The sequence below is a fragment of the Neopelma chrysocephalum genome, unplaced genomic scaffold (assembly GCF_003984885.1).
Source record: "Neopelma chrysocephalum unplaced genomic scaffold, ASM398488v2 Primary Assembly neopelma1_44, whole genome shotgun sequence".
Lineage (NCBI taxonomy): Eukaryota > Metazoa > Chordata > Aves > Passeriformes > Pipridae > Neopelma > Neopelma chrysocephalum.
In genome coordinates this window covers 671,121-698,266 of record NW_020897703.1, presented here as the reverse complement: position 1 = coordinate 698,266, position 27,146 = coordinate 671,121, and the positions used below count along the sequence as shown (strand labels likewise).

The 27,146-nt window shown below is 42.3% G+C and overlaps 1 protein-coding gene across 9 annotated transcripts in view; it reads right to left on the bottom strand.

The window, feature by feature from the left end:
* Nucleotides 1–27,146, bottom strand: part of CPS1 (carbamoyl-phosphate synthase 1) — a 330,044-nt gene that overhangs the window by 209,818 nt on the left and 93,080 nt on the right. For all 9 annotated transcript variants that reach the window (XR_003533439.1, XR_003533440.1, XM_027677999.1 and 6 more), the window contains 15 exons: nucleotides 24,822–24,911; nucleotides 23,774–23,902; nucleotides 23,159–23,265; nucleotides 22,617–22,758; nucleotides 19,672–19,749; nucleotides 18,077–18,175; nucleotides 17,282–17,377; nucleotides 14,040–14,229; nucleotides 12,903–13,060; nucleotides 12,010–12,138; nucleotides 9,468–9,612; nucleotides 8,972–9,182; nucleotides 7,707–7,905; nucleotides 5,406–5,582; nucleotides 1,465–1,583 (listed from right to left, as the gene is read on the bottom strand). Coding sequence is in view for 7 of the 9 variants with exons in the window: in XM_027677999.1 (XP_027533800.1) it covers nucleotides 1,465–1,583; nucleotides 5,406–5,582; nucleotides 7,707–7,905; nucleotides 8,972–9,182; nucleotides 9,468–9,612; nucleotides 12,010–12,138; nucleotides 12,903–13,060; nucleotides 14,040–14,229; nucleotides 17,282–17,377; nucleotides 18,077–18,175; nucleotides 19,672–19,749; nucleotides 22,617–22,758; nucleotides 23,159–23,265; nucleotides 23,774–23,902; nucleotides 24,822–24,911 (2,069 nt within the window). In the remaining 2 variants the exon portion in view is untranslated. The remainder of the gene's footprint in view (nucleotides 1–1,464; nucleotides 1,584–5,405; nucleotides 5,583–7,706; nucleotides 7,906–8,971; nucleotides 9,183–9,467; nucleotides 9,613–12,009; nucleotides 12,139–12,902; nucleotides 13,061–14,039; nucleotides 14,230–17,281; nucleotides 17,378–18,076; nucleotides 18,176–19,671; nucleotides 19,750–22,616; nucleotides 22,759–23,158; nucleotides 23,266–23,773; nucleotides 23,903–24,821; nucleotides 24,912–27,146) is intronic.

Here is a 27,146-nt window from a genome sequence, read left to right as displayed (position 1 = left end):
CCCAAACCATTCAATGATTCTATGACACCACTGGCAATCTGAGTTGAATTGCATGAATTCACTTCCAAGGGACACAACACTGGTTATGTCTGATACAAATGCAGGGTTGGATACTGCCTAAGGGCTCTCTTCAGCAGCCTGCCTGTACAGCCTGCTGCCTAGGTCACCAGAAGGAGGAAAAACTATGGGAGGTGGTACCAGGTACTGATCATAGTGCTGGCAGCATAATCTCCTGCCACCCACTGCAGAGAAAGGGAGAGCAACCTCAGGGACACAGGACAGTTTGGCAAGATTAGCTTCTGTGGAGTGATGCTGGATTTATACCAGCTGAGCATGGGGCCAGCTTCTGGGGTCCCAAGTGCCTCATCCCAGAGCATGCCACTCCAATAGTGAGGAACTCAAACTGATTCTCGACATGTTGTTTTGCTTCCTCAGGAGCTGCACATATATATTTAAGGGGCTACAGACAAATGCAGTGCAACACAGATGCTAGAGGGTAAAAACTTGCGCATTCAAATAAAAGTTTTCTGCAAATAATCAAGCTACTCCTTCTCTTCAACATCTCCCTCCACATTTATTTTTGTTTAGCTCCAGATCCAGCTTGTTCCAGAGGGCAAGGGAGAGCAAGGGCTGCTCAATTAAAACCGTGCAGCTGATCAAAACGCAGACGATGGCAGGTGAACTAATGCACTTGCTCTGGTGCGCTTCCAGTGCCACCATGTGGTGACACGTGTGAGTACAACGGGTACCAGAGGCAGAGAAGCCACCAACACACAGCCAATAACTCAGCAAGGAGGCTCTTCCAGCCTTGTAAACTACGAAGGGAAAGCTCAAGTCAGCAAGAGGCTGAACTGAAATACTTTAATTTACTGCTATCTTTCCTGTTTGCTTTTATATGGTCATTTTTCTTGAAGAAAGAAGATTTATATTTAAATATGTCGGGAACTATAGATGTTGGAAAGTGTGGTACAAAAGCGTCACATACTATATGATCACAGCAAGGCAGAAAAGCTTAAAAATCAATAGGCCAGAGTGGAAATAAAATGCAGGGTATGTGGCCCCCAGGTGCAATAAGTCAGGACAAGTCCTGTGGTGAGTTTGAAGGCTAACTCTGTCCTAGGCATGAGTGCAGCACACTGTTACTTCTTGCAGGCCAACCACGTTCCCAGCCTTAGCCTCAGAGATACACTGACTGTTTTCCAAAATAAACTGAAACTTCCGTAATCCTAAGAACAGTCGAGGTGCCCAAGAACACAACAGATTTATTTTACCAAAAAGAGTGTGTTCAGAAATTTCTGCTGACTGCATGAGGCAGTAAAGTGGGTTTTAAGACACCGCTGCTTACTCCAAGTACTGGAATAACTTCCCAGCATTGACTGCATCTGTGCTTACCATAGGTTTTCCAGCAGAAGGATTCCCAGAAGGACTGTTGTGTCCTAGGACAAGGCTGTTGGCTTTTTTTACCTGTTCACTTCCTTCAGGATCTTCTCCATGTTCACAATGCTGTGCATCTTATACAGGAACCACTTGTCAATGGCCGTGAGTTTGTGAATGACATCCACAGGGACTTTGTTATCCAAGGCCTGCCAAAAACAGGACAGCACCAAACAGCCCCTTTAATACATGCTGCACAAATACAGATTTAGCCTACAAATAGGTAGCAGCAACTATATAGCACAAAGAACAAAAGGTTCTGTAGATTAAGCTGTACAAATCAAAGGTTCATCTCCCCCATGACCCCATCTCCTGCAGCAACAGAAACTGTGTCACTCAAGCAGTGTAGGGAGGCACCACCCACTTTGGTACAAAAGGCTGGTACCAAGGTACCAGAGGGTAATTTGGTTTTTACAGAGCCAGCATGAGACAAACCAGTGGCAATAAGGCTGGGTGGCCACTGAGTACGTGCCTTAGTTAACTACAGGGAGGCACATTCAGACTGCAGCACCAACTTCTCATCTACACCTTTTACCATTCAAGTTGCCTAAATCTCAGGCCCACCACCAACCTCCTCCTAGCTGGAAATGTTAAACAGGAATGTCCAGATTTCTCAGCTGTGAAGGAACCCTTTGCTTCAGACAACAAATCTTGATCTACCCCTGCAATACAAGGCTGAATCAAAGCACGTGGCCTAGCAATACCTCTGGAGCAAGGGAAAGTCTGGACCTAGTGGTGCTTCCCTGTTACAGCATAATTATAGCTTGTCTCTACCTCAAGTTAAGATCATTCAAATTTCCCTGCATTATCTTCCGGAGGTTATTGATGGGGGCTTTTTAAACCAATCATTTTCAGCCATGGGGTAAAAAGGAATCCACAGAGGTATTATTCATGAGACAATGAATTACAAAACACCATAATATTTACTAAAAAAAAAACAAACAAAACAAAACACCATAAAGGAATGTGCTGGAGAGCCTCTCAGTATAATATATCTTCTATCAATGCAATTTCTTGGGTCTCACCAGTGGTGTACAGTTACAACTCTCCAGATAAAACAATTCTAATCAACCATAATGATAATGCCAGCATGATATCTTTGCTGAGCTGAAGCCAGGCTCATTAACTGTTACCACACTTAATTGTGTTCTTGCAGGGCAGCATCACTGTTACAAAGTCAGAGCAATTGCCACTGAAGAAAACTCCAGCATTTATCTGGGCATGAGCTTGGCCCACTACACCCCAGCATTATTGTTCCGAGTTACCAAGCTTGGGCACAATGTTGTACTGTCACTACACAGTCAAAAGCAGTGGTGAAAACCTCTAATCCATATTTTGCTCCTTTAGAGTAACCAGTCACACACAGAGCCTTCAGCTGGCACTTGGCACCCAACAGCCACTGCTCTTTCCAATGCCTGCAACGAGAAGCCTGAGGCCCTCTCAGCAGACCCAGAGCACTGGTAATAACAAAGTTGGGCTTCTCACTCATTTCTGGGTACAATACTAGTATAAGGCAAGTGGCAAGGGCTCCTTCCCCTCCTGATTCCCTCATGCTTGGAGGGTGAGGTCACACTGCCACATCAGTGTGATGTGAGCAGGTCTTTTTTCTGTCTGTTTTCACAAAACACATGCAGACTTGCTCATGTTGAGGACCTCCAAACTCAGTCAATAGTCCCTGAGCCACACATACACACAGGTAGCATGATCACATACTCTTAGTCTCCTTAGGGCACTTTATTTAAAAGTCCTAGGGATCTCCAAAGGTAACTAAAAAAAAAAATTCCTTCCACTTGTTAATCAGAGAAGGGGCAGAGAAAACCTTCACCCCTGTGGCATGAATCTGGAGACTGGAAGAGAAGAATGAGTTTGCAGACATTTCTTGATCCCATATCAGCACACTACAGAAGCAAATCAGGTTTCCAGGCAGAAAATCCATGTAGGATTTGATCAGAGGCCTGGACATCACTCTGATGACATTACTGGATTCAAACCTACATGCAGGAGTACAGCTTAAACATACCATGGAAGCATGAGACTAACTATACAATTTTAAGAGGAGCAGGAGAGACCTGACACAACCTGAGCATCCCTGCTCAGCAGGCTGTTCCATCCTTGTAGCCTTTGGCCACTCCGGCCAAGGAGCAAGTCTCATCTGTGTCATCCTCTCTCATGGTGCCTTCTTTTACATGACCACAGGGAGCCCCACCACAACAGCAACAGCTCTGAATGGCAGCTGAACTCCCCTCCCTTGCACCTGAACACTTGTTGTTGTCATCATCCAACAGACAAAGGAGAGAGAATAAGTAAAAAGCCTTGGAGAGCGGACTAGTGGGGTTTGGGAGGGAGAAGACATATAACATACAACAAAGCTCCATCCTTTTCCAAACAAAGCTGATGGCTAATGGAGAATAACTGTTGGCTTTTAAAAGTCAGCAAGCAGGAAAGGAATTTTCAAGCAAGCAGCCCCAGCTGCCAGAAGCATCTCTTGCTCATATAGCTTGCCTCAGTTATTAATGGGGATGAATTACTGCACTGTATTGGGCAGAGGCAGCTCTTTATAGGGAGGGATTAAGACTTTGATCTTGCTTTTGACAATAGCTCCCAGTGAAAATGTCAGCAGCTGGGAACATCCAGTCTTCAGTAGGACCCAAACTCACCTTCCTCTCCCCATATCTCATGTGTTGACATGTAGCTAAGATTAACATTTCATAAAAGCTCTCTAAGCCACTCAGAGAGACAAGCAGCAAGATTTTTCTCTCAGTCACAAGAAAAAGCTATAATAAAGACCAAACACAGCTGCTGAAAGATGAAGACACGCACTTCCCCGGCTTGAAAAGCAGAAGTCAATAGCTGGACAAGCCACACATTTATAGAACATCTTGTGCTTTTCGTTCAGGCCATTTGTAAGAGGAACAGCTACGTGAGAACCCGGCAAACACAGCACAGCCTCAGCTGGTCACCCTCACGAGCAAATGTAAGGAGGTGTATCTACACAGGAGCACAAAGGGCTTACAGATTCCACCACACAAAGTCAGAGGCAGAAAAAAGAGTAATTTGCCAGGAAAGTTTGCTGCAATCTTAAAAAACACAAACCAAAAGGTAAGTAGGAGCTATAAAAGACAGCTGTGCCCTCCTCTCCATAGAGGGCATGGACAGATGGACAAGTTAGCTGCAGCAAAACCAAATGTGAAATCACACCTACCTTCTAATGTGACTAACCTCACATTTACCATCTGATATATACAGGCAAACACTAAGGAGACAAAGGAAGAAATAATTTCACACCCTAGGTCCCCTTACAATAGCACTCCCCATTACCCAGACACCTTGAGGGCTGAAGTGATTTGACCTGTGTGACAGGAGAGGGGTTAAAAGAATGCTACGGGAAGTTAAGCCTGTTTCAAAGAACAGAGGATTTATTGTCTGTGAAATTAAACATAGAGTTGTGTAGTTTTTTAGTTTCAAGCCCATACCAACGCAATCATTGCAAATAGACAGTGCTCTCCCAGACTGTAGCTTGCTATTCTTTATCATCCTTTGTTTCAGTTCTCAAAAAGATCTTCATTTATCCCTTTGAAATCTGCAAAACTGGCCAGTTTTGACTGGCACTTACACCAGTATAAATCAGGGGGCCGAACATTAGCCAACGTTTATCCAACAAATATAATATTATAGGAGAGGAAAGTGATCCAGGTCTCCATCAGTGCTCAGCTACAAACTGAGGTATCAGGAGACAGGAATGCACCTGAATGCAATCAGCATTGGCTAAGACTGTGCCACCAAAAGGCAAACACATCACCTGAACATGGAAGATGAAGGAAGCATCAGCAAGGATCCTATACAGGGACAGGATGCCAGTGTGCTTGGCAGAGGGAAGCAAGGGGGTGAAGTAAACTCTGTGACCTCAGTTGACCCAATCTGGTAGATATAATTCAAGGGACAAAGGTCAAGGCTTTTTTATCTTTTGTTACCTTGGCTATTGCATATATTCGAATGCTGGATGGCTCAGAAAGCTCCTTCTGGAGATCTACGATGGCTGGCCAGGCTTTATTCACAGGCAGACGTGAAGTGAAGCCATCTACTGAGGGGTGGCACATCCTCAGGGCCTTCTGAAAGCTCTCTTCAAAAGTGCGTCCAACAGCCATGACCTGCAATGGAGAGCCCTTCCACGTTAGCTACGGTGAGCTGTGCCCTCAGTAACAGAGGAGTGTGAGTTGAAACCATGAAGGTACATGTATGGAAAGATGACAGACTGTGGACTCCTCCATAAGACAGTCCTGATGGCTTTAAGACAGACGCAGCTGATTGAGCCTTGGGAGTCCCACTTCTAGGTCTGACTCTGCCCACATTATCAACGGGGAGTTCCGGAGAAGCGACTCCTTTCTGCTTCTGTCTCCCTGTCTGTAAAATACAGGAAGCCACTGCTCTCCTCTGTAAATTGCTTTCAAGCACTTTGGTAGAGAGAGCCATTATCTAGCAGCATGGGTATAGTAATACAGAATGATATTTCTGTTTAACAACCTGTTAGAGATAGAAACTTACTGCGGGAATTTTAAGGTTCAGGAGAAATCTGCTCCTCTTCCTTCAAATTACATTTAATAGTAACTGTCCCCTGTGAGGGCTCTCTTAAAGGGTTACTCCTCCTTGGCATAGCAGCACTGGGGCTTCCCTCCTTCAGTCTTGACATCACATCTAATAAGAAAACAAGCCTTTCTCTCTGGAAATCTGCAAGGTAACAGAACCCTTTCTCAAACTTCTACATTTTTATTTCCCAGTGCAGTGAAACTCTAACAGCATAAAAATCTTCTCAAACACAATGCTGAAAAATGTCAAAAGAAAAAACACAATCATTCTCTCTTTTCTCACAGCTCCAGGCCCACTGCCCAGCACAAGAGAGCTCAGGAAAAGCCAGGCCAGGCCATGCTGTTCAGTTAATAAAAGTGCAGTAGGTGCTGTGATCTGGCTTCAAGGTCAGGCCTGGGGAGATGACTGTGCCAACTAATGGAGACACAGTGGCAAGAAACTCTTTGCTTCAGGTACTCCCCCTCCTGCTCACAGGTCCTGCAGACTAACCTTTCTGCTCAGTACCTCTGCCAGCTGCAAACTGCATCCCTTAAGCTTCTCCATCCCTGCTTCAGTTCACCCTGCGCCGTTACAGCACTGACTCTTCCTGTATCTCCCTCCTGCCTTTACCCAGCATCCTGCCTGGAGAAGGACACAGGTTCAGGCAGTGAACATATGAGCACTGCAAGGACTTGACACTTCCTCCTGCAAATGTGTATGGCCAGCAAGTGTTTATAGCTGATTGTGCATAAGGCAACTGTATTTGGGAACCCCAGCTCTACAGAACGGCCCCCAAACCCCTGGGCAGAGAGGCTTAATATCAGGAAGCATCAACTCACTGAAAACAAACAAACAAAAAAACCCACCTCATTGCCATAAAAAGCCAAAACTGCCAATGAAAATCAAATTCTAATTAATCCTTCCAGTTCCGATAAAGGCTTGTTGTCTCATGACTATGATGTTAGGAAGGTCTTACATGTCAAAATAATTTCATAACATAGCTACTTGAAAAGCATTAGGAAAGAAAGGCAACTGAAAAAATACACAATTCATTATTTTGCTTTGGTAGCTCATAGGTAATTAACTAATTAAGTGGGTAATTTACCCATTTAGCTTCATTTCTCTCCTCTTAAAACTTGGTCTGAAAATACTGTAATTGTCCAGACACCTTAAATTCTGATGTAAGAGACTTAATCACTAAGAGAAGTCAAAACTTCAGAACAAGATTACAGGTTCTGTTTGGATTTGAAGAGCAGAAGTAGGTTGAGATTTGGCATATGGTTTTAACATAGAGGACAAATAACTTGAGAACCAACTGAGAGCTGTGTCTCATGGGCATCACTGAAAATCTTAACAGACTACAACTCATGAAGTTCTACTCCAATTAACCACCACTACAGAACCTCAAACTAAAAAATGACTCTCAGAGTCCTGGAGTAAGAGTTAAGAATGAAGTCAACCTCAGGTAATCCATAGTGATCTCTTCCCTTAGGAGTCAAACCCCTTATGAATCCACACTGTGATAAACAAGATTACACAGTCCTAACTCACTTTAATTAATTATAGTACTGGATAAAAATTGTTTGAGCTGAATAAATACCCTCAAATTCATTAGGTCCTTGAAGATAGATATTCTGAGGGTTTCCAAGAAAGGGAAATGATTTTCCTAAGTGGTGGAATGAAAGGGAAGGGGAGAGTTTTGCACTCACCTCCCCCACACTCTTCATGGAGCTTCCAATCCGGCTGGATGTATGCTGAAAACGGTCCAAATCCCAGCGGGGTATTTTGGTAACAATGTAATCGAGGCTGGGCTCAAAGCAGGCAGAGGTTTTTCCTGTCACAACGTTCTTGATTTCTGGCAAGGGAATCCCCAGGGCAATTTTGGCAGCAATGAAGGCTAATGGATACCTGCCATAGAGGAGAAGTAGAGAACAGTAGAGAAGGAAGTACTTTGCTTTTGCAAATCCCAGGAGTGGATCCAATCAAACAGATGTGAAGTGATTGTCCCTCCTCAATACAGTGGAAGGTTCCTGTGCTCAAGCACAGCATGACCCATCCAGCCTCCTGCCTCAACACACTGCAGATTCACCTCCTTCAATCTGGGCCTCACTTTTTTATCCACAAAGACATCACTTTCAGTGCCTGTCACACCCACAGTAAGCCCACACTCACAAATACATTTTGCTGCAAGCCTGTCATCTAAAAAGGAAACAATCAAACACCCACTGCCCAACATTAGGGTTTATCTCCAGCCTGCTACAGCTCTTCAACAACCACAAGAGTCTCTGAGAACTGCAAATTAGAGATTAATTTGTGTCTCTCAACAGTATCTGCAAAGTGCAATTAAGAAGCCAATTTTTAAACAGGCTGCTCTGACCATCCTTATCTTGATTAGTTTATGATTAGCCAACAAAATAAAGGTAGCTAGCAGTGCCATTTGCATCAATCTGACAGACAGCTCATCAGTTGCTGTGTCCTCTGGGTTCCAGAGGTGATTTACAGCCAACATATGGATACAGTGCATGTGCTTTGTAAAGCAGCTATTAGCTTCCCTCCCCACACACCTCCTGGGAGTTTTTCCATTTGTAGTAAAAGCATCAGCAGGGTGGAATAGACCTGGAGAGCTCACTAACCCCTTCCCCCGTCTCCCAGTAGGACTGGCTCTCCAAGGGTCAATGCCAGCAGGTGCTGACAAGAACTGTTTTAGAAGCTTCCCATGGAGAAATCTGCTCCTTACTGACCTGACCACTCCAGAGTTCTCCCTGAGCCAATTTCAGTCTTCCTTGATGAAAATTTAGCCTCCATGTTTTAACTGCATGGAGAGCAGATGCTCTTCTTCCTTGTTGCTGTCACATATTTAAATAATACATGGATTCAAAGCATTACTGAAATTCCCTCTTTTTGTTCTGCTCCCCTCGTTTTTGTTCATTCATTTGGTTTTCTGTAGCATGTGGGGTTTGTTAAATAATCTTACCCTGTCGCCTTGGAGGCCAAAGCTGAACTTCTCGAGAGTCTGGCATTAACTTCAATAATGTAGTACTCCAGGGAAGTTGGATGCAGAGCAAACTGGATATTACACTCTCCCACAATACCCAAATGTTGGACAACTTTGATGGCACAATCCCTCAGCATCTGAAACTCCTCATTAGTGAGTGTCTGGCTTGGAGCCACCACAACAGAATCTCCTGTTTGTCATAAGGCAGAAGTGAAGGAAAATGAGAAGCAGCTCAGCAGCAGTAAATCCTGGCCTCACAGGTCACTGTCTTTGCCAACCCACTGCTAGAAATTAGGTGGGTTTAGCTTAAAAATATCTGTTTCACATCCTAGCTGGCTTTATCCAAGACCAGAGGAGTGTTTCTAGAGCTCACTTCATCAATCACAAAACTGTGTCAATAATAGCAGGCAGAAGGGCACTGCATAAAAAAGGTTAATGAGCCATTTCTAGTGAGCCACCATGTGCCCAAGCCTACCTGTGTGGACTCCCATAGCATCAATGTTTTCCATATTGCAGACAGCAATACAGTTATCAGCAGCATCTCTCACAATTTCATATTCTATCTCCTTCCAGCCAACGACTGACTTTTCCACCAGAATTTGGTTAGTCATTGCAAATGCCTGGGAATAGGTCAGGGAAAATAAACAGTAAAAACAAACAAACAAACAAACAAAAAACCACCAACAAAGCAAAACAAACAACAACAAAACAAACAAACAAAAAGCTCTCCCCCCAAAAAACCCCATCAAAATTCTTATTAGAACGTATTCCATATTTAAGGCTTTTATGACTTATCTCCAGACACCCAAGACCAACCAGAAAATTGAAAGATGTAAAATTCATACCATTGATAACAAGCACTTTATATTTCTCTCTTTGTTTTTTTTTAATTGCTTCAGCTTCATTTGAAAGGCACAGAAAATAGTTATGTGATATGATGGGAAAAAAAAAGGTGGGGCATGTGTGCTTGCAGTGGCTATAAATAACAAATAGGAATATAAAAACATCTAATGCTTCAATCATGCAACAGACACAAGCTTTTATGTGGGCAGCCCCAAGGACTTCAGTAGGAGAACACTGCAGAAATGACAGAGTAATGGGGAGTGTGGGTACCAGCAAACACTATGCAGTTAATAGCACTAATAATGCTGCTTATCATTGGCACACTAACCAGTGGCAAGGGTCGTGATTTATTCTCAAACTAATCTTGAAAGCACTCCTCAGTGCATGAGTCAAAAATGAATAATATAGTTTGTTGGTAAATGAGCATAATCTAAGTGAATAAATGGCCTTAATATTAGCAGATAGAAAAAATTTGTATTTAAATCAATTTGTATTTAAATTCCTAAAAAGTAATGGGCATACTATCAATCCATCCTTTAACACAGCTTCTTGTTTTAATGCTGCTGTCTTCAGTCTGGTCCCCCTCTGTCATTAAATCAAGCTGTAATTCAAATGTTGCCCTTATCTCAGTTGCCAAAATCACACATAACAAAAAGAAAAGTAGTTTGAGGAATGGCATTCCACACCCAGCCTAAGCAGGCACTGAGTTTGTGGTGATGTAGCAGGAACACTCGACCACGCTTGTAAAACAATCCTCCCTGCTCCAGTGTCTGTCTTTTCTCAACTCAATGAGCAGGCTCAGGAGACATGAACTAAAGGCCAGGTTACCTGAACTAGCTGTGTTCAGTTATCTGAACTATAAACAATTCAGAATCCAGTGCCTGAAAAGCCAGTTCACTGAATTACTACAGATCATCTTCATAACAGAAAAGAACAGAGTTTTTGCTGGGTTGTGAAAATGAGCACATAATTTTAAGTTAATTCAACAAAACTCAAATTTTTTTTCACTGTAAATTTTGAAATATTGGTACTGAACTGGGAGGTGCTGTTCACTCTCTGAGGGACAGCAGGCCTTGCAGAGAGATCCAGATCAACTGGAGCATTAGAATATGATTAATGGGATGACAAATAACAAATAGAAGTGCCAGATTTTGCACCTAGGATGAAGTAAGCCTGGCACAAGCATAAATGGGGAGAGGAGCAGCTGGAGAGCAGCCCTGCAGACAGGAATCTGGGAGTGCTGGTAGGCAGCAGGCTCACTTTTTAAAAAAAAACACCAAGACTTGCTGATTAAAACCAGGTTTTCCTACTGAAAAACCAGGAGGTTTCCTACTGAAAAATGTTTTTATATAAACCTTTCAGACAGCTGCACTCCCAGGGTTTTTGGGTGAATTTTTGCTTTCTCTAAACAAAGCCAGAAAAGCCATTTTCGCATCAGCAGTATTCCTTTCAAGAAATACCTGAAAGACTAAGAGGTTCAGCAAACCAGGAAAAGACAAACACAATAACTTTAGAGCCCCGTGGATAGTTTTATTTCCTAAAATTCTTCATTTTTGCCAAGGAAAAAAGCTTTTGATTTGTTTTCCCCAATCATCTGTTTACTTTTCACAGCAAATTTTTAAACAACAATCCCGGATTTCCTACAGAAAAAGAGCTCTCCTCATAGCCAGAGATGGCCAGTAGATGTCAAATTACAAAGTGTCATCCTGTTAAATCTCCACATGAGCTTTTAACCTAGCAAAAATACCATATTTAGACAGAAACACAGCAGAGGCCCAAGGCTCCCAGCTCTCCTGTCCCTGAGACTACATTATCACTCAGCATTTCAAATGTTTCAACTTCCTTGACCTCATTCATGTGCCATTTACTCATGAAAGTCGATGAATATAGGTCAGTATGTTTCATTTCAGACCAAAACTGCTGAAAAAACTTGTTCAAATTATGACTGTTTGTCACAAATTTAGCAGATCTGTCATTTAGCCATTTTCATTACCCAAGTCAGTAGGAATTATGAAAAGCAGGCAGCAGATTATGAAAAGCACAATCAGGGCAACATTTTACAAGTAAGGTGAAAGGTAGGGTATGTACAATTCCAGTGCCTGTGACTATTAGAAGAGTACCTAAGAAAATCAGATGTTCAGTTCTATTCCCAGAGCTTGCAATTCCAGACATACCTTTGTACCAAGGTCCAGCAAACTTTCCTTATCAGGACATATGCCTGACCCCAGACCACCAAGGGCATAGGCAGAACGTATCATGACTGGGAAGCAAATGTTTTCAGCTGCCTTCAGAGCCTCTTCAACCTTAAAGGAGAGGGGAATACATTTCAGAGAGAGATAAAAATTCAGATTAATAAAGTCTTCAACTCTGGTTACACGGTTACCTGAAATCCCATCAGTAAGACACTAAACTGTCTGAAGACAAAATGAAAATAATAGAAGTTGGCTTTGTAATATTGCTTTGTTCTGCCAAACAGCAGAAAACTGCACCCTGGGAGGTAACTTCTGTCTTTAGCTATGTGTAGAATTCCTTGCCGACTTTCCATGGACATTTCCACTTTCCATACCAGGTCTGTCTCCAGAGACTTTAGCATGAAATAACCCCTCCAACAGACATCCTGGTTTAAGACCTGTTTGTTTTTCTCCAAACTCCAACGGACTTTCCATGAATCAATTTTTTATTTTCATACTCCGACCCTCAAGAAATATTTCAATACTGCTGATTTTGAGGACCTAAACACCGAAGTCTAAACAGCTTGTGCAAGATTTTAAAAAAAAGAAAAGTACCTCCAACATCTTACAGGCTTTTGTGCTGCAGCACAGGAGTCACTCCAACCAAATTTACTTTTCTTGTCAATGAGTAAATTAACTTAGGCTTTCCAAGTGCTTAATTGCATTTTGACTCATTTTAAATTGATGACCCATCATCAATTCCTGAGGAGTGATGATGCAGGCATACACACTACAGTATCCACAGTTGCATTCAGCTTTCACTCAACAAAATCAGAAATACTAACTCAAATAGGTAACAGTAATAGTAATCACATCTTCAAAATTATCTGATTTACCGATTCCACTGCAAAGCTAGGAGCAATCTTTTCATTTAGCTCAGTCATTTTATCAGAAAAGAGCTTTCTATCCTCTGTAGCCATGATGGATTCAACTGATGTACCTAGAACCTTCACACCATACTGCTGCAGGACTCCTTGCCTGAAGAGTTCCACTCCTGGAGAGTAAACAAAGACACAGTTTTGAGGATTGATAGTAGATGAAGAATAATAAATTAGAATCACAGAATGGAAGAGACCTTAAAGATCATCTCATTTCACTCCCTTGCCATGGGCACCTTTCACTAGACCAGGTTTCTCCAAGCCCTGTCCAACCTGGCCTGGAACACTTCCAAGGATGGGGCATCCACAACTTCACTGGGCAACCTGTGCCAGTGCCTCACTACTCTCACAGTAAAGAATCCAGAAAGCTTAGAAAACTTAGAAGAAAGTATTCAAAAGATATCTGACTAGCTGACAACTTGTCTGGCCTCATCAACAGCTAATTTTATTACTCTTTTTCAATATTAGGTCTCAGAACCATAACATGAAATTTTCTGTCCTCGAATCGGTGACGGATATTAGTATAGGATATTAGTACAGTTACTGCTTGGCCATTATCTGCAACACGGACCAGAGTTGCACAGATGAGTACTGGTCCAAGAAGTTAAATGAAGGTAAATTTTCCTTTTGATCTCTGCTTCAAGTTGGTCTGAATATCCCAAATCCAACTACGATAACTAAGAATAAGCTGAAAACCAGGACATATTAATTATTTTTAAGTATCGAACCCAGCAATTAGATGTTATGTTCACAGCTTAGCAGTGACTCACTCTCCCCAGGTCTCTGCCTGTACCCCTCAGTAACCCAGGCAACGTATGAGGCATGTGGGTCTTGCATGCCTGCACAAATAAACTCTGCTGAACATGTGGCAGGATCATAGAATCCTTAAGGTTGGGAAAGACCTCTAAGATCATCAAATCCAACCGTTAACCCAGCACCACCACGTTCACATTTTTCCTAATGTCCAATCTAAACCTCCCCTGGTGCGACTGGAAGCCATTTCTTCTGGTCCTGTCCTTTGTTACTTTACTTATTATTTGGTAAAAATGATGAGTCTGCCTGCAAGGAGGGCCAAGGCACCTGTATCACACTCACCACAGTTGAGAGCAGTCTGGCCACCCATGCCCAGAATTATTCCATCGGGACGCTCAGCCTTGATGACCTCTGTGACAAACTGTGGAGTGATGGGGAGGAAGTAGACAGCATCAGCCTGCTTTAAGCCAGTCTCATTGGTCTGCACTGAAGCAATATTGGGATTCATGAGGACAATTTTCACATTTTCTTCCTGAAAAATTAAAATTTGCATTAAAAATAGGCATAAAAAAGCTGACAGCAGCAGCAAGAGATGGGGTTCAACAAGCAGTTCACCAAGAGCAGAATTAAAAAAAGCAGTTTACCAAGAGCAGAATTAAAAAAAGTCTCGTTCCTTATGTCCTGTCCCATAAAAGATTTCTGGTCTCTTGCACGAGGCTGAACTAATGCCAATTCTTTGCTTTTGTGCCTCTACCTCTTTGTGAATCTTGAGGGAATGGACATTCCCACCCATTTCAGAAATTTGGTTGAAATTGTTTACCACATTTAGGACTTACATAAAGGAGACAGGAACAAAGTCCAGCATAATCACATCTGTCTTCTGTTGGAAGTCAGATTAAAAGTGCCAAAGCAAAAAATTTAATTCTAAAGGCAATCTTTTCTTGTCAATCAGTAGGTCTTTGATCATGGGTAACCAGGTAGTTCTCAGATTTTTTTGTACCAACTAGTAACAGTAGCAAAAGTACATTTTTTGCTTTGACTTTCCATAAAGATGCTTTAATTTTCCTGGTGTTATGACTTTAAAAATCTTGTCCTGTAACTTTTTTATTTGATATTGCACATATTAAAAGACAAGCTCTGCCTCTATATGCAAGACAAAGGTCAGCAAAAACTTTACTCTGCTTTTTCTCTGTCCCAGATAAGAAACTGAGATAGACTGATAATAAAGAGTATCTGTTTCCTGCTATACCAGTGGGACTTCTGCCACTCTTTTGGCTACAGACAGAAGTTCACTACAGTTTGCTCATTAATAGAAAAATCTGAGTCAGAGCTGGACAAATCAACTCTCCTCCCTCTTGAAATATTAGCACATAACAAGGAAGTCATCCAAGTTTTGCTAATAATGATAAGTGTGGCCAAGCTTAAAAAAAAACATGTCAACCACAAGCAGATACAGAACAATGATTTACTGCCTTTTTGAAAAGGTGGACTGGAAAGTGCAAAGGCTGCGACCTCATTTTTTTAAGGGAACTCATGCTAATCTTTATCAACTTCTTGTAAGGCAATAAACGTCTACAAACAAACAAATCATTTGCAAACAATGCTAATAACAGATGCAAAATAGATTCCAAGAGAAACATTTGCTATATAGAAGTTGTGGAGGTTAAGAATCAATGGCGACTCCCATTAAAAACAGGAACAGTGACAACATTTTTAAAAGAGTAGGAAGAAACAGGAATAAGGCCAGTAGATTAAGTCAGACATCCTTTGAGCAAATGCTATTGGAAGTGTTGCTGGGACCAGTATAGAAATTGCTGTCTTCCCCTAGTACACAGTAAGCATGAAAATGCCATAGGGTTTTTCTGTGTTTGTTCAAAATTTGTGATTGTTTGTCTCATTGGTTTGGGGGAACAAAGGAATAGCTCACCTGGGGGTGGGATTCTCACTCTGAGCGCTCAGTTCAGGTGTTAGATAACATTTCTTCTCCTTTCTTTGCTAACTTAAAATACTGCCTTAAAGACTGGCTGTAAATTCCTGCTGACCTTTTTCTCCTGTGAAAAATTGGATTTTTTTTCACTGAAGCACTTGTCTTGGAAACGTGTGGAACAGGGAAGGGAAAGAAGATATAAAATCCTTATGGAAAATATTTCAGATTTAGACAAATGATCCCAAACTGCGTAGTCTTCATGGCAGTGGTGGGGAAAAAGATATCACATCCTCCAGCCCAATTGTTTGGGATATTGGATTTTACTGCACCTGTAGTTTGCCCTTGCAACCCTTTCCTTCAAATTCCTTCTTTTCACTTCTGCTCTGGGACTGTCACACCTCTACAAGCTCTCCTCCTTCTTCACAAGAGGTTAGACATGAACTGGGGGGCCCAGGTAACTCTTACAATACCAGTAGTAACCCACTCAAAGTACACTTCTATCCTTCTACACCTTCTCCTAGCATGAGCTTTTGCCCTAATATCCTTTCTAGGACCTATTCTGGAAACAAAACTTGACATACGTGACCTTCAGAAAGTTCATCCTATTCAAAATAAATACCATTTAGAAAACTGGCCTTGATAAGGGGTTCAAAATCTTTTGCGTTGCAGCAGTCAATCACTTTATACTATAAAAGTCCAGTCCCCTCTCATGCAGTCAGGCTCTTCTGACGTAACCCTTCTTGGGGTGTATGAGTGGAGATTCCTCCCTTGGCTGGGGACACCCTCCAAGGATACTCCTTGAGGTAGAGAGAAAGAGATCTCCCCAACAGTGAGTTACATCAAATCTTTACTTACTTATAATTTCTTTTTGCTAGCTTTAATATAACTGCTTCAATAATTGCTTTGTTACAGTGCACCATACTACTTTACGCTATATTATACTCTACTAGTAGATTTTTAGTGTTTATATTGTGGAGTAAATAATTCTGATTAAGATCTTTTGTCTGTTCATCTGTTTGTTAGTTTGTCATAATAAATAATTCATTTATATAAATATATCTGTTTTGCCATCATTAAAACCTGCGGGACAAAGTGGTTTAATCATACCTCTACATTTCCTTTAAATTTAAACCGTTAACACAGTCCAAGGCTAAGACAGGATTCAGCTGCATCTAAACCCCTCTCCAAGAAGGAGTTTAGAAAGAAAGGGAGTCCTTTCTGCACCTCGGGACTCAATGGCAGGGCTTTTTAATAAATTTTGTCTAAGCCTTCCACTCTCCTATGACAACCATGCCGTGTGCTGACATACCCCAGAAGTTCCAGTAATTCCAGCTCAGGTGCAGCTGAGCATATCCCTCCTCTTCATCCCCATTTACTTTGAGAAGCCTGGAGTGACCAGGCACACATCACAAATAACAAACTGCTCCAAGACTGCAATGGAAACATCGAGAACATCTCTCTTTGGTAGATAATTCTGAGTGGTTAACTCACTTCACTCATACAACAAGTTCACCAACAAAAAATGGCTAAATTTCCCTACAGTCACTTATCCTCATCAGCTTCCCTGCCCCACTGATGCCATAGTTGGAAGATCAGTTTAGCTGTGCGAAGGGAAAATAGGTTACATGAGGTTAGTATTTTCAGAGTATCTCCTCACCTTCATGGCTTTTACAGCCTGGGATCCAGAGTAATCGAATTCCCCTGCCTGACCAATCGACAGACCCCCGGATCCTAGAATGAGAACTTTGGAGACCTACAGGGGTCAAAACAGCATGAAAAAAATCAGTCCTATCATAGGGGATGTTGAAATGAACAGAGAGACTGTGCAGCAATGAACAGTCTCAAATTACAGAACATAAGTTCTAAAAAGAGAAGAAAAGTCACTTTCAAAACCACTGCACTTTTACTTCTAAGAGTATTTCCACTGGACTTCTCTTCTATATCTCTTGTCAGAGAAACACGATTCATGCACAGGGCATACAATAAACGTTAATTGTATCATGTGCTTATAGATAACCATGCCTCACTTTGGCTGCCCACAAAGTCCAGCTGCCTTCTAAGATAGCAAAACTGTATGAAATTCAGCCCACGCTTGGAATTTCAGATTTATGTGCTTAGCAACCAAGCATCAACATTCTACCAGGCACAAAATCTCATGGCCAGATTATCCCAGGGCACCTCATTATACTGCTGTGAGAGTACCTTTCTTGGGAGAACTGCAAAGAAAAATCCATGAAACATCAGAACTTAAAACTTTCTTAAAGAAAAGGGACTTAATAACACAAGAGAGGCCTGATGACTGTGAGACAAGCCTCCTCAGACTTTTATAAGGGAAGCCTCCTCAGACTTCCATGACCAGTTTTCTGTGCCATTTTGTGCTGTGGGTTCAGTAGGAATTAACCAGGTCCCAGCCTCACCGACAGGCATGATAAACAAGTATCTGTATACTGACCTCTACTCTGGAAGCAGTCACTCCAGCCTTGGGCAGAACTGAGGAAATGGTACTGCCTTTCCCACTCTTAACCAGGGAAATGAAAGAATCAAAAAGGAACTAGGAAAAATAAACACATGTTTATGGAAAAATAACCACCAAAGTGGAACTAAATAAATACCAAGCAAAGAAGGAAAAAACAGGCCATTTGTGAGCTTGAGCAATCAGCTCTGCTCTGCTGCCTTCAGCAGGTAGATTTACACCATCTGAGAAGAGGAAATAGTTATTTGAAATTTTTTAACAACTTTGACATCTCTGACAAAGCTGCATTCAAGAAAGGGAGGTCATAATAAGGAAGAAAACACACATCAATCATGTCTGTGTGCTTTGCTTCTATGTGGCTGGCAGTGCAACAAGTGAACGTGCATTAAAAGCTAAAACACAGAAGAGCATACACTAGACTAGCTCAGGGAACCATCTGGAATGGCACCTGCTACAGAGCAGGGACCTGAACAGGGATATCTAAACATCAGTGGTGCTAAATCAGTGTTGTCCTTCCAGAGGAGGTCCCAGAGCAGCTGTCAGAAAAGTGTTCTCCAACCAGGGCATGCAAGGCAGGCAGCTACACACAGCGGGACAGGTTTCCCACCTGACCCCATACCTGCAGAGCTTTTGCCACACAGTCTCTGGGAATTATCCATGGAATGAGTATGGATGGGTCCTGGAAGCCTATCAGGATAGGCACTATGTTATCAAACCCATCCCAGCAGTGGGAGTGCACAGACTTGGAAAAGACACACAGCTGAGGGTTGTTTTGAGTTCTCCGAGATTCACTAGTCAATCAGATTGCTATGAAACTTCTTGATATCAAGAGATTTATTTGCAGGTTTAATCAACATCATCAAATTAAGATTTAAATAAGCACTTCTATGTATTCTTCCATCTTCCTCTCTCAGGAAATGCTAAATAGCTTATTTATGTTCAGACATGCCTCCTCTGCCTTCCACATCCCCTGATGCTGCTTAGTCATACTCCGTGACTACACAACCAGTTGTTACAGACTTTGTGTGAAGTCACAGATTGGGGATTAAAATTTAATTTCACTTAGGAGAACCAGAGTGAGGAAGTGTGCATCCATTTACATAACTCTACAGTAATTATAAAATTTGAAAGTGGAACTAAAATGTATTAGAAAGTTAATGATTTTATTACAAAGCATCTGGTTAGTATTTTTTCTGTTAAGATAAAATGCTATTCCTTTTGCAATCTCTTTTGCAAGAGATTTGAGCCTGATCCTGCAGAGGCTTAAGCACTTCAGTAACTTCCAACACAGAGATAATCCCACCAGGACTCGATGCATACACATAATATGAATGGAATCATTGATCCAAGGCACACAGAAGTCAATAGATGCCTTGCTGCTGATTGTAATTAGCTGCACATCAAGCTAAGCAGACACAAGCCTATGCATGATTGGGCCCTCTGTTAGGATCCTGACATTTCCAAAACCAAGATGTAGAACCATCACCAACATAAAGACTTCTCACCGTAGCTGATACATATCTGCACTCCTCAGACCATCTGAAAGCAAGCCCAGATCAGCCCTCATACATTACCTCTGTGTCTCTGGGCCCAGGATTTGCATCTGGATAGAACTGTGCTGTGAAAATTGGTCTGGTCTCATGCATAATTCCCTGCAGGAATAAAAGTGATTCTCTTAGACACCTCCTGACAGGCAAACACGCAAACAGAAAGCCACATCTTATCTCTGCAAGCACTGAAGGCCAAAGGACTGGTATGTTTCCAGAGGCTGTCAAATTTACACCCCTTTCATTCACAATCTTCCAACCATGTCTCATCCAATGAGCCCCTGAGCCTCTTGCTCTGCTGCTAAGGCTCAGCTGTGCATGGACAAGGGGCACAGTGGAGATATCACTTTCACTGCAACAGCAAACACTGATAATCTGGAAGAACTTAACAGAGCAGGTACACTTGTCTGCCTCCAGAGTCAATCCTGGAATAGGCAGAGAAGAAAAGCTGGCAAGAAAAGATCACCTGGAACAAGGCTGTTAAGGAATGAATGGTTTTATCATCCTGATTTGACTGGTTCTGTCACAATAGAAATGCTTTTTGATCACAGTCTTGATTTCCATAACTCATTTTAACTGCTGATACATGAGCTTGATCTCTGCCCTGGGTTGGGCAGAGTTCAGTCCTGCTGTGGACCTGAAATGAGAGGGGGCCCCATTTTCAAATGACTTAGGAAATTAGAAGATTTAGCTTAGATAAAAACCGCATCTTAATCAATTAAGGAATTCGCTTTTTGGCATAGTAGTTGTCTTTTCTTTTAGGACTACAATTAGTTTCAGGATGTAGAATGTAGATGAAATTATGGGAACTAACAGAGAGTGAACCATAAGTACCCCTGTAAGAAATCAGCTTACACGCTTCAAGAAACTTAATCAATATGAGATTGTTTTGCTAAGAAGTAAATTCAGTTAAAGATTGTTTAAGTTAATGGGAAATTCTAGTTATCTTTAACCACTAATGAATATATGTGTCCTAGTAGGTACTAGAACAATCAGTTTAGGGGTCAGCTGGATCAATCATAGGTGCTAGGAGACCTGCCAAGTGGAAAGACACAACTGCTTCCCCCAGAAGAAATGACCGCGAGATGGCGATCTTGCTCCACGAAGGAACTCCAGGATGATATTTGACCCCCGAATTATGACATAATTCGAGGTTGGACTTGTGGGAAGGAGTTTCAATGAATACTGTATTTATACCCGAAATTTCTACTGATTCTTCGGTTCATGTGTGGCAAATCAATTCCCCATGAACACCCAGCTGGCATAATAAAGAGATGTCCAATCCAATGATTTCTGGTTGTTGGGTTTAGTTCTTTTGTTTCAGACCTAAACTGAGTTTGGAGACAGTGTGTGATTTCCTGTTTGAGAGGCCTGATAGCACCAAGAAGCACACTCCACCCTATAGATGTCATTGCTCATGATCCTCAACTCCAGATGGAGGTAGAGAAGTCCCTCAGGAGAAAATACAGGCAAAAATAATCCTGATACAATCTGCTGCCCTTAGGATTGAACAAAGGAGTCCCAACAGCTCGTGTAGGGCCACAGTGCTGTTCAGAGTTGCAGGGTGGGATGTTGTCACTGGACAGGAATGAGAGACGAGCTACTGACCCCAGCTGATCCATTATGGTGCGAGTTCCTGCTCTCAGAGTACAGAATTCCATCAGTCTGTCCCATTTTCCCTGAATGCTCACGTTCCTTCTAGTTCCATACAAATATCCTTTAAAGGATTCTCTCCATGGTTTGTCACTATTTGGAAACCTGTGCTGGCCCTGTCCAGACGCGATGGGTCAGGTCAGCCACAAGAAATGCTTTTTCTTTTTCAAACTGAGGAATGCAAGAGACTGCACACGACAGCCTGTCCAATCCTGATCCTGTTTGTGCACCCCATGCTAAACCAACACGGTCCTTTGTCTATCTATGGAGGCTTAGGAGACTGTTGCTGCTCACAGAAATGGTTTTCTGGTTCACATAAAGGAATGTCACACTACTAGATCCAGGAGACTCATGTCCAACCCTATCACCTTTGTCTCCAAACTCCAGCTAAAGCAAACATGAAAGGCCTGGGAGTTAAAGGGTTCAGTTTGTCAACACAGCTAAAATAAACTCATTTCAGAAATTGAGCTGTAATTTTTTTGTATTAATATTTTGTTTGGTAACGCCTCTGTTTAGATACCTCTGTAAGGATAAAGAAAACAACAACTGACAAACAAAACTTATTCTAAAATCATCAACTGGGTAGCTCAGAACAGCACTGTTCAATCTGCCAGACTTGATGTGGGGCATTTATATAAAACAAGAGAGAAAGGTATATTCCCATTGGAGAAACTGCTTTTGAAAATACCTTCTTTTCAATCATTTCCTGATAATTAAAAAACTTTCACTAACTTGCACACCACTAGACCTCATGGAAAAGATTTAAAATGGGCAATTACAAAGCCTGAGGTCTGTCTCAAACATGGATGTCATTTGACTTTGGACTTCTACTTTAGATCCTGTAAGCTGTTCTCTAAAGGCAGCCTCTCTCCCTCATGACTTTAGTTGTTGAAATTCTATTTACAATAACAGACGAAATTAGACTGCAATAATATTTCTTTTCTGTGCTTGGCAATACAGAACCAACACAACAAAATGGTGGCACAGGCTTGCAGTGGGTTGCACAAGCCCTGAGGAAATGGTAACTGAGTGAGCACAACTAATGGTAGGGAAATTAATGAGGCAGCTGTTAAAGAGCAATACTAAAGTCACTGTGACAATCCTACACTTTGTGCTGGTCCAGCAAACAGTGGTAAAGGCTAACCCATTGTGGGCTTTAAGGTAAGCTCCAAGTAAAGTAGATGGTCAGATCATCACGTTCAGCCCTGATAACTAACTGTAACCTGACAGCAAGCTTCCAGGAGGTGCAATAAAGCCAGAGAGTCTTAGCTCACTAGAGGCTTCTTCGTGCAGGTCTCTGGAATAAAGTATGAGCTCACCTCAGTCGTTTGGTCGTTGGCGTTCACAAAGAGAGGCTTCCAGCCAGATGAGAGGGTAGAGCTGTCAATGGCATAGCCGTGGTTCTGAGCAGTGATGACAGCCTGTCCATTCACTGCATTCAGGACAGGCTGGTTCTGGCCTCTGGAAGAAAAAAAACAGTCAGAGAACAGAAGTGCCAGATGTGTCCAAATGCCACAGTTAGGAGGAGCTGGTAACTATGAGGCTGTACACAGCAGTTCAAGTGTAGCTGTTCAATGCTGGCAGCCATTCAGAAGATAATAAAACCTAGGAGAAACTTTGCTATCCTTCAGCTTGATGGGAATCAATTACATCAAACACTTCCAAAACACCCTCAAAAACAGTACTGCATGACACGGCAGTTTAAATTAAAGGCGAGGAGAATGGCTGGGATGAAGAAGCAATGCCACTGACATGCTCGCTGCTGCTAAGGCAGTTCAGCAGCAAAGCACTGCTGCTCTGTGGCCTTTCACAATGCTCAAGTGGTCTGTCTAGGCCCTGGAAAGCAGAAGAGCTGCCACACCTGTTGGCCATCTGCATCTTGTAGGAAGTAGCTCCAGCTGCTATTCCAGTGATTAGATGCCCCATGCTAATTCCAAACAGGGGCTCTGGGCGATCGCTCTCCAGAACCTAAAATGAAAAGGTTTTCAAGAGATATTGGAGTGTCTCCATTCAGCAATTCCAGCATAAACTATGCTAGTTCCCTCACAGACTTGGCAACAGCCTAGGAAGGAAAGTTTCCTTCTCTTCCCTCCTTCAGAGGGAAGCCTCAGGGCACAGCTTGGTGTCAGATTAGTCGAGGGGAATAAGCAATGACACTCTGTATTACAACCATTTAGTGTGCAGCATTATTGCAAATGGGAGCCCTGAATTCAATGCTGTTCTTTCCTAATGTCCCAGAGGTCCTGAAAGAGCACAGTGTACTTTAAGGCACCAGTAAAGGTCTATGTAGCCTTGTTGTAACTACTGGGCTGGAGACAACTCCCAGTGGACCAACACAAGGAATATTCCAGGCAGCTGAAATGACTGAACAACATTTGGCCCACAACACGTTAATACAACCAACTGTTTGGATTTCAGGCACTAGAACAAAAGGCAAATTAACAAGTATAATCAGCCTATGGATATTACACTGTACCTTTCTGACATTCTGAATCACCTCCTGGGCCATCATGGGATCCCCTGGTCCTCCAGAAATTATGAGCCCATCGTAATCCATGCTGGTGAAATCATGATCCCATGGAACTAAATGTACTTCTGCACCTCGCTAAAAAACAAACAAACAAACAAACACAAAAAAACCCCAAGGGAACAAGAAACGGGGGCAGGAGGGAAACAAATGAATTTGTGTCAGGAGGTTGTTCCTCTCTCATGTCCCAAAGGCTGAGTCTGGATTTCATGCATGTACATATGTAAAATATGTTCACTTCTACACAGTGCATGCATTCTGACTGTTAAATTAGGTTTTCACAGCTCTGTTCTGTGACATGCCAGAAATAGTCCTACACATCAAAAATGAGACAAATATCCACACAAATTAAAAAACAGAATCAGAGAAACCCTTTACATCTAGGGAATGAGAGGACACTGCCTTCAGTCTGCCTTCGTGGCTAAAGAAGCAAGCACTGCTGCATCACTGTGTTATAAACAGGAAAAGATTTTCACAGAATCCTGTAGTCAAAGAAAAACTGAGGATGGAGGAACCTTAGGAGGTCTGCTCAATGCAGAGACAACTTCAACTTTAGGGCAGGTTGCTGAGGGCCTGGGTCAGCTGTGTTTTTAATATCTTCAGGGACGGACATTCCACAATTTCCCTGGGCTTGTTTCAACTATTCACCATCTTCACTGAAACTTTTTTCCCGTTTATTTTTTACAGTGTTGGGTTGACCTTTCTTGGTTGTCCTTTAGAGCAGTTGTGCCTCATCTTATGACAACTCATCTTCAAGGGGTTCTTCTCACAGCTGAGAGGCTGCTGGACAGGTCGTATTCCTTACCCCCTCAATACAGTGTATCAAGTTCAGAAAACACTTCCTAGTCCATGAAAGTCATCCTAAAAACTGTACCGGATTTTAGGAGGGCAACTGCTACTAGAAGGGCTGTGTGCAGGTGGAAGGAAGGCTAGTGAGTACAGGCAAGGCCCTTGTCAAAGCAAAACAAGAGATAGGGGACATCAAGCACTGACTTACCTTAACTAGCAGACGGATAATGTTGTGCTTCAACCCACAGTCAACAGCTACAACTTTAATTGGATTCCCTCTGCCATAAACTTTGACTTCCTATAAAAAGACAGACCATGCTGTAAGTGACAGATGACGCCCCATCCCCAAAACACAGGGAAGACGGGCAGCAGAATAACTTTACACCAACGTGCAGCAACTGGAACTTATCAATTTACATAGAAATCTCCAGGAACAGTGCAGACATTAGTGCTTCCTTCATTTTTCTGTGGAAGTAGAAGTTCTAATGCTCTTTTTTTAATATACTGTTGATTACAGCAGTAATGCAATTCCTAAGCAATCAGTTGTTTCCACAGCTAATGATGAGCTTTTTTCCTGTGTTTCACTTCATTAGCAGTGGAGCAGAAAGCCAGTTCTCATAGACTATTGCAGCCCAAGAGAAACACACCAGATACCCGAGGAGAGATTTTCAGCTGAAGTTCAGTCGTCAAGCTGATGCCAGCAGAGCAAGGCTGCTTTGCACCAGCTACAGATCCATCACAGTAAATACCACCACAACCCCTCCTGTCCCAGTAAGACCAAAGCACAGCACAGCTGAAGATACCTGTAAGTGACTTTCAGTGCATCATGGCAGGACAGACCAGGCCAAGCACATCACCGAACATGGTCTGTGTTCATGTGGACCTGACAGTTTTATCTCACTACTTCTCCTCCTCTTCCAGCTGCTGTTCCTTTACCAATCTCACAAAATAAATTGTCACCAGTCCCAAATCTTGACCATGGTGCTTTTGTACACCCAGATATCTATTGGTCACAGCCAGAATAGAAGAGAGTGAAGTCAAACCATTGTATGTTATATGCCTTGATACTGCACCATGCAGACACACTGTCAGACAGCCGTAGTACTGATGTAAGGTTATTTATGGACAGTTGCTTTCTGAAGCTTGCTGAATTATTTTACTTATTACATGACTGCAGGTAGCACCAGGCTGGGATGTTATTCATCAATAACATAAGGCTGCCTTCTTCCTCCTAAAACAAACTGTGTGCTTACCTTCAGTTATGCTCAGCTTCTGAAAGCTGATATAGATAAATATACTTTGCCCAAAGTGGCTTTTCTCTTGGGCATCACAGGAAAAAAGTCTTTTTTTTTTTTAGAAACTGCCTTTTAGTCAGCTTCCCTGGTATTCATAGTTTACAGCTGGGCCCTCTTATGAAAAGATTCTAAAATCCATGTTCAATATGGCTGGTGCAGGGTGACAAACTGAATCTTTTCACAGGAGAATTACAACCAGCCAAAGAAAGACACCCCCTCAACAGGAAACTCAAGATGAAGTTTGTTAGCAGAATATTAAAACTCCTCCCTCTGTATTATCCTAACTCACTTCTTGTTTGAACATTTATCTTTGCAAAGATTGAGATGCAGAGATTTTTAGGATGCAAGAGCACAGCTTGTGTGAGGACAGCTGGCCAAAGAAGCTGCTGCCAGGAGACTGAAGATAAGGCTGAGGGGAGGAGACCACACATAAACTGTGAGGGCATAGGGGTGAAGTCTCGGTTGTGAGATGCTTCTTTAGGTGTGCGATCTTTATCTAAAGGAGACTAGTGGCACTCTCTGGGTGTGTGATGTTTGCCTCCCACGAGCTGTGTCAAAAGGGGCCCTGCGTGCACACACCCATCAAGAGGCCCTGAGAAGGCCTATTAGCAGGGGTGCCCTCAAAGCATACACCTCTCCCAAGCCTGGAATGACTTTGCAAAAACCAGCACCTCCAGCCTCTGCAAAAACATCATGCCTCTGCAAAAAGGGCCCTCCACACACACACAGGGAGGCATCAGGAGGGTGTGTTTCGTGGGCTTCTCTCCCCCACCACTGCCTGACAGACCAAGACACCGGTGACACCCAACAACTAAGTTTGCCAGAGACCTTTGACTGGTGACTATAAAATTTTTATTCTTTTCTCTCTTTCTTTCTCTCTTTTCCCTTACACATCTTCTTGGGTGGCTATATTACAAGCAAAACAGCTAAATACATGTTTTCCTTTGCAATACCTTTATGCCTTTATATTGCTATGTTACCATAGATAATAAAAGCCAAAATGGCTACATACCTGTTTCCTTTGCAACCAACTTGTTCTAAAATAAACCATAGATATAGATATATATAATATGTAAAAACTGATAATTTCGTATCAATTTACTTTAATTCACTCCAAGGGATTTAATAATAAAAATTACTGCTGCCTGACAGGGCAGGTTTTAGCAGGTGCCTGACATCAAATGATGGGATCTTCACAGTCATTCATATACAAGCGGATTTTGCTTCCACAGTCCATG